The sequence below is a fragment of the Ambystoma mexicanum genome, chromosome 8 (assembly GCF_040938575.1).
Source record: "Ambystoma mexicanum isolate Mex_15411 chromosome 8, UKY_AmexF1_1, whole genome shotgun sequence".
NCBI lineage: Eukaryota > Metazoa > Chordata > Amphibia > Caudata > Ambystomatidae > Ambystoma > Ambystoma mexicanum.
In genome coordinates this window covers 442,681,428-442,689,174 of record NC_090929.1, presented here as the reverse complement: position 1 = coordinate 442,689,174, position 7,747 = coordinate 442,681,428, and the positions used below count along the sequence as shown (strand labels likewise).

At 47.5% G+C, this 7,747-nt stretch overlaps 1 protein-coding gene across 4 annotated transcripts in view; it reads right to left on the bottom strand.

Moving 5' to 3' along the window:
* Positions 1-1,984: 1,984 nt before the first annotated feature.
* The window catches only part of CLSTN1 (calsyntenin 1), an 842,090-nt gene continuing 836,327 nt past the window's right edge, over positions 1,985-7,747 (bottom strand). For 3 of the 4 annotated variants that reach the window (XM_069610015.1, XM_069610017.1, XM_069610018.1), the window contains 2 exons: positions 6,130-6,314; positions 4,438-4,792 (listed from right to left, as the gene is read on the bottom strand). In XM_069610015.1, coding sequence (XP_069466116.1) covers positions 4,592-4,792; positions 6,130-6,314 — 386 coding nt within the window. In that variant the 3' untranslated portion in view covers positions 4,438-4,591. Of the gene's footprint in view, positions 4,793-6,129; positions 6,315-7,747 lie in introns of all 4 variants that reach the window. The other variant, XM_069610016.1, reaches the window with a different exon arrangement.

The window sequence follows — 7,747 nt, the reverse complement described above, 5'->3', positions numbered from 1 at the left end:
TCGGGGTCCTCATCCTCATCTGTGTCCCCGTGAGGGTCCTGTTGGTCAGGGACCGGAGGAGGGGAGTTTGGAGCTGGGGGGCTGCGGTGTGGAGACTGGAGCCAGAGGCTGTTGCGGAACCGCCTGGACATGAGGCTGACCAGGGACCAGGGGTGTTTCTGTACAGAGGCCTGCAGCGCCGGAGCACGTCCCTGAGGATGTCCCCCATCCGAGGAGATTTCATGAACCCGAGGAACCGTTCAAAGAACCTGCCCTCGCAGGCCAGAGTGGTGGTAGGCGATATTGACAGGGTAGTGAGAGGCTGCTGGAGCCGGTGCGAGCCCTGCTCATATGGACACAGCGGGAACCTGCCTTGCGCGAAGGAAGGCTAAGCTGTAGGCCACATACCTGGTTGACACCAGTCCCACCTTGACACACGTTCCTCCCCCTGCTGCCTTCCCTAGAGAGGCATCGGCCCTATGTCTGGATTTTCTGGCACGGCGTCCATTTTGTCAAGCTGCCTTCCAAGTCTTTGCATCGTGTTGCTTGGCTCACTGGGCCCCGCCCAGGACTCTTGAGTCGGTCTCATGGGGCCTACCCTGTTCCTCAGGCTGAGGCCCGGTAGGCATTTCGCCCTCGGCGGATCTGCTGGCAGAACTGCGTATAGGCGCCCCCTCAGCGATGTTGCCGGTGCAGGGGCGTAGCCAACCCGTTAACGACCTGGTGAAAGAACCTTCCAGTCCCTCAGCACTGTCACCGGGAGGATCTACTGACCCCTCGGCCTATCAGCCGGTAGCCGATTCAGCCTCGGTACTTGTGCTGGTACCTGGACCTGGGATGTCCCTCCAGCGCAGGAGAGTCCTTGGGAAGGAGTCTCCCTTGCGGGGTGCACTGGAAAAGAGCAGCCCTACCTTGGGCCTGGATCGATGATAGACAAAGTCCTTTAGGTCCTTTGGAGGCGATCTCTGGAAGAGCTCCCTCCACCTGGCTAGTCTGTTCTTTAGAGACCTTGAGGAAAGTGAGTTGCACGCGGTACAAGCTTGCCAGCCATGGTCTGGGCCAAGGCACCGTAGGCAGAGGGCATGGGGGTCTTTAGTCGGGAAGAGCCAGTTGCAGGATGGACACCTGCTGAACCCTGTAGAAGTCGACATGCGCCGGGGAGGGGCGTGACACCTGAGGACTGATTGCCAGAATGAAAAAAAGACCAAAAAAGATAGAAGAGAAGAGGTATCCGTGCGTGAAATTACATGGCTGAAGCCAAACCTAGGAGCGCTAGTGAATTTGGCCTGTTCCTGTCGACGCGGAAAAGGGGACTGCGGTGTGGCGCCAGAGGGCGCAGTCAGGGCAGCGCATGCTCCAAGGGCTGCACCCCTGTGCGCCTCTAAATTTAAAGAGGAAGAAGGTTTTTTCTGCTGTAAAAAAAAAAACACTTTCACTCTCCCGTTCCTTGGAAGGGACGCCCATGCAGTATGGAGGAAAGGGGACGAGACACAAGAGTAAAGGAATCGGATGACAATTCCTGGGAAACCTGTGAAATACTTGAATTTAAATACATTTGGAGTCATTCTCACTTAGCATGCAGTAACTTTTTCTTTGTGTCTGTTCTCCAAAGCGTCTCATGTTGGTCTGTGCTTCCAGCGATTCGCTGCTCAGCAGCTCAAGATCACACCAGGCAACAGAATACCACAATTTGAAGTGGACACCAATGTTTTGGCATTGTGAGCTTCGGTTCAAAATCAGTGTTCATTAGAGATATACCCGCAAATTAAAACTGAACAAAACAGACAATTATGTACCCCAAAAAAGAACATCTAGGCCAGACCCACATTGCAAAGGTTTATTATTGTACACATGTTTTTAACTGGAGTTTTACTCCCTCGATTGCTATATTTCAGTCCTAAAATGTTCTATCCAACCACAAATAGCATTCATTCAAACTGCACATTTTGTAGTGTGCGGTGGTGGTCCATGCTACAACAAACAAAACAAAAAACTACTGTGATACTAATGTTAGAACCAGAAATTTATTGTAGCTTATAGACTGTTCAAACTGACCTATTACCAATATACAAATCTGGAAAGTTTAATCTACAGAAGCTACAAACAGCATTGGGAAGCTTACAACCCCCTTCAGCAAATGCTGCTTCTTTCGTGATAACTTGCAATCTAATTACAGCAGCTACCGTGAGTAAATGGAGGGAGAATCCCTCTACACATTGACATGGACACAAGACAGTGATCAGACAGAAATGAAACCTTTTCCAGGTTACTTAAAACTAGCAGTCATGTTAGCACATAAAAGTAGTTAAAATCATAACCAATTACTTTTTTTTTAGAAATCTAAAATGTTTACATTAAAAAAGCAGTCACCCTGTTGGCAGTATGGGTTGGTCTCCTCCCGTTAACCAATAACAAGTGTGATATTTTCAAGCAGAAAGTAAAGTACTCCACGCAAAGGAATCCAAAACTGAAGAGGAAATCGAGCCACTGTGCCAATGTTTCACTTCTCAACTATTACATTCAAATCCAAGCAGAATAGCTGAATTTCCTACCCCAAAAGGACTCCATGATACCTCCTAAGCAGGGTTCCAGCTTTCCTACTGGCTATTTGAGGCGGAGCAGTTTAATTCAGATTTGCCCATCCCTGGCTAGGCAACGTATTGCCACAGGTTAACAAGGCAGTATTGCTCAAGCCAAGACTCAGCAGCCACATTTCCTATCTAGGTTGTGTCCAATTGGCAACAGGAGGAGGACACCTGCCTTCACTCTGTGGATCACCAACTAGTTTACCACTAACTCCCACCCAGAAACATGGCACCCAAAGCAGCCAGAGTGTGAAAATCTGACTTGGCCCTCCAAAAATGGAGCACTCGCCAACACAGGGATATCGCTCAATTTTCGTACCTTCTTACAAGACCTTCAAGGAATCCCATCAGATCCAGCTCCAAGAGAAAAAAGGGGTTTTGTCTACTAGTAAATCAGGAACCGGCCAAAGCCGAGCATTCTCGGAACACAACATTATTGACTCGATTTACAAGACCGTTTGTACAATTTACAATTATAATTTCACCAGCAGGAAAAACAAATATTACTGAAAATGTAAACAAATGCCATAAAACACCAGCAGATCACGCTGATGTAGCGGAAGTTAGAAATCACACCAGCCGCACAGGCTTCTAGAAGAGAAAGTCATTAGGTGGAATGAGTCAAAGCGGCCTTAACCGAGAGCAAAGGTCACTCGCTGGAGTGTTAATACACCTGTACCATATGCTGAAGTACAATGAGCAAGACGGTGTGAAAAAAACATCTTACACCATGGCGCAAGCAGTCGCTGGAGTGTCAATCGATCAGCACCACAGGACTAGAGACAGAGCAACCAGTCCCTTATTGGTGTTTCTAAAACCAATAGACCAGCTTAACATGTACGGACCACCAAGAGATGGTCCGTTAATTGTAGCAAGCTCTGAAATCTGCCTTTGAGCATACCAAAAGTAAAAATTTAAATAATTTTAAAAGAATCAGAAGTCCAACTGGCAGGCAACATGTACCTTTTGGCTGGCCGCATGCTCTCTGCCAGGCTTCCAAGGGCTGGCAGTGTAAACAGATCACTGACCCAAGAACATTAAGCGAGCAGCACTGCACAAGAACCCCAATGGTGATTCTGCCTCAACTGCTTGGGACAGCTTCTCTTCCTCACTGGTAATGTTATTCACAAATTGGGAAGAGGAACTATGCCTGAGGCCGGGTACCAGAGAATAAAACAATGCATCTTCTGTTTGTAGTCAAGGCATCCCGCTGGTGCAAGCCAGAACATGCAATCAACCATTGCAGTAAATGAGCCTTCCCCCACCCCTGGCTGTAGGGATGGGAAGGGGCAACCAACAGCACAGACAGACGTCTGCTAAGCATACCGGATACCAGTCAAATAAAGTGCCCCTGCACAGACTCAAACCAGGAAACTCGAGTCAGGCCTGCTCCGTTGCTTTCTTGCACTTAGAACCACATTATTTGCTTAAAAACCAGTCCTTCCTTTGACTACCACATTTGACAATTACATAGCCCAACATATTTACAAAATATTAAAAAGTTAATCTACAATTATTCACCTCAAGTTTGTTTTGCCACTTTTCACATGCACTAACTTGGAGAGAGTGAGAGACAAATATATATATTGTATATATACGTATAGTCCCAGGCTGCAGGAGATGGCAGCAAAAAAATCCTTTGCCAGCTGTGAAACCATCGAGTCCTTTCGAGGATGAGGAATGGTGCCAAAGCAGACCCCATGGGTCAAGGAAAATCCGGGAAATTGTGTGCAATGTCTACCAATCTGTAGAGTCACTTAGCTGAGATGATGGGGTGAAAAGTGCAAGGTGAGTCCACACATTGTTAAAACGTCTGGCCACAGAGGAAGAAAAGGGCACACCTATCCTACAGAGACATTTAGGAACGAGCCAAAACAGCACAATTTTTTTCTATTTTTCTTTTTTAACGTGTCTGTCGGATCTACTGGCTTCAATGGTTGCTTTATACAGTGAACTCAGGAGGAATGGAGAGGGTCATCATGGAATCAACTGTAGAGGGAGCAAGTGAGGCATTGAGTCGATTGCACTCAGTAAGTGAGCGTGGAATCGTCCCACTCCAACTGCTGCTGACGATTGACGTTCTGCTGATCCTCTTCATGCTCCCCTTCCTCCTCCTCGCTGCTTTCAGACTCGGCGCTGGTGATGTCATCATCTTCCTCACCATCCTCACTCTCTTCCTCTTCCTCCTCCTCCTCTTCACCTGCACTGCTGTGCTGATCCTCGTAAGTCTAAAATAAATATTAGAGAGTGTCTATTACTGGACAGCATACCTGGAACACCCGTCGCCCTTTAGAAATATAAACAGTGATTGACCAACACTTCCTTTTATTTTTACAAAGCATGACTAATGCACTTGTACTGTGGTGCCACAATCACTATATTGCTGGGGAAGGTGCACCCCATCTGCACAACAGAGGTATGGAGAATTGACTGCAGCTTGCTTTAGCTTCACATTCATTGCCAAAGTTAACAGTTTGTGTTAGTGTTTCTCAAACACTTATATGCTCATTCAAATTACTGTGGGAGAATCCAAAACCGTATGTCAATATATAGAAGATCGAATGCAGGAGCACTCTTTGGCCCAGGCAGTGTCGTATAGCAAGAAGTATTCTAATTTAAAACACTGAACAATGGCATGTACTACCATCTGTGCAACTGATAGGGCACATGTCATTCACAGCGCCTCAGGCAGTTGAACCTATGCAGAAATAGCCTAGGTCCAGCTCCTAAAAGGATATTCAGGGTATAATGAATGTGATATTTTAAAAGACAAACATTTCTTTCAAGGTCGAGCTAGCTTTCCACAGATAGAAAAAAGGTTCTGCTGAAGGTAGGTAATCTCTACGACAACACAGAATACTTCAACTTGGTAGCTCTACCACCCACTCGCAAAGGGACAAGAATTGAGGGGGGCATAGGTCATAAAGGTATCTGGCCCAACAACTACGGTGTGAACACCACACAACCATACAACACTTAAAACTGATGCTGTTCACTGTAGACCTTTGACACTACTCCTCTAAGGAGACGAGAGCTGAAATCTTCTTCCTAAACTTAGCTTCACATGGAAATGGAACTAGCCAGCCAGAACCTCTACGCAATACGGGAGGTAGGCGGCAGAGGCTAGCTAGTTTTGTTGTGGGTGGCAAGAGCTAGCCATCTTGGGGGTGGAGTGAAGGGCTGGAAGTAAAGGCAAATGTGTGGTCTTGCTCTAAAAGTAAAGAAAGGGCGGAGCACGTGGGTAACGGACGTGGAAGGATGGGGGTCAGCAGAAATGGTTTGGGGGCAGGTTTACAGATGAATGGATGGTAAATAAGGTGGGTGAAAGGGGGTGCAACTGAGGGGAAAAACATTGCCAAACATTTGGGAGATTCAATTATTAGGCATACACATGGAGATTCTACAGATCCGATGACCGAATGAAATCTTAAAGCAACAAGACTGGCTAACGTGGCACGGCACACATTTTATCCAGGATGGAGGAAACTGTACTGTACCTCTGCAGCATCACACACTGTCTATATGCCCAAAGGGCGATTCTCCAAGAAAGGATGTCATACTGTACCTCCATAGGGTTGACTGTAATAGTTAGTGCAGAGTCATCCCAGTCCATTTCATTCTCTTTGCCGCTGTCTTGGTCAGTCATGGATTTCTGATGTGCTGCTCGAATGCGGAACACTCCCAAAATGATCATGAACACCAGAAAACTAACACATACCACAATAACAATAGTGGCTGCACTGGGAACAACTGTGAAAAAATAGATAAGGTACAGTTAAACCAATTCCTGCATGGGAAGGGGCTTAGAGAAATGAACACATTCAGTGCAAGAGAACTCAGAGTACAATATATAGGGCTGTGGTGTGTACAGTACAACTGTGGGGGTCTAGTACTCCAATAGTAGGGCTTCCAGCATGAAAGTACAGAAGAACAAGTAACATACCTGTAACTATTTATCCAGCATCGATATATTTCACATATTGACATGTTTTGTATATACCCTTCCAGTAGTGAAAAAGGCATTATAATCTTCAGACCGAGGGGCGGAGGGCGAGGGAGAGAGGTGGAGAGAGGTGGAGAGAGGTGGAGAGAGGTGGAGAGAGGTGGAGAGAGGTGGAGAGAGGTGGAGAGAGGTGGAGAGAGGTGGAGAGAGAGAGAGAGAGGAGAGAGAGGAGAGAGAGGAGAGAGAGGAGAGAGAGAGGAGAGAGAGAGGAGAGAGAGGAGAGAGAGAGGAGAGAGAGAGGAGAGAGAGGAGAGAGAGAGGAGAGAGAGAGGAGAGAGAGGAGAGGAGAGAGAGAGGGAAGAGAGAGAGAGGGAGGGGGAAGAGAGAGAGGGATGGAGAGGGGAAGAGGGGAAAACGGTGAGGGTGAGAAGGAGAGAGGTGAGGGAGTACTTGAGGGCGCGCACTACACACACCGTGCCCAGGGCCTGTTCCACTTCAGGCGTCGTCGTGCCAAAGAACACAGGCAAAACCATCTGCTGATTCAGATGGAAAAAGGATGGCACCTTAGGCATGAAGGTTGGGTTAGTACGTAGAATAGCCTTGCCCTTGTAAAACATCAAATGGGGCGGCTTCAAGGAAAACTCCTCGATTTCACCCACTCGTCTAGCTGAAGTTATTGCCACCAAGAACGCTATTTTCTAGGAAAGATGTTGAATGGATGCTTGGTTCATTGGCTCAAAAAGCAGCTTAATGAGTCTTGCAAGTAGCACATTTAGCTCCCACATTGGCGCTGGGCGATGGACAGGCGGAAAAGATCGGAACAGCCCACGCAAGATGTCCTTCACCAGCCGGGGAGACTACAGGGATGGCACCCCTGCCAAGCGGTTGTAGCAGAGGATCGCAGACAGGTGTACCTTAATGGTGGAATGCGTCAAGATAGACTGAGCCAGGGAGAAAAAATGTCCTCCGGCCGTATGGTCTGAGGTAACAGTTCTATGATATAGGATATGATTTGGTATTTATAACGCACCTTTACACAAGTGTTTCTAGGTGCCACAAGACGAGGGGAGATAGAGGCGTGACAAGACAAACCATCTTACTAGGCCTTGTGACATTCAGATCGTGAAAGGGGAAGAGGGTGTGGGGAGAAGTGGAGGGAAGGGGTCAGAGGGTGAAGTGCAGTCAGGGCAGTAGGGCTCTGAGTAAGTGTGGGGATGGCAGAGGAACGGGTTCAGTCCCA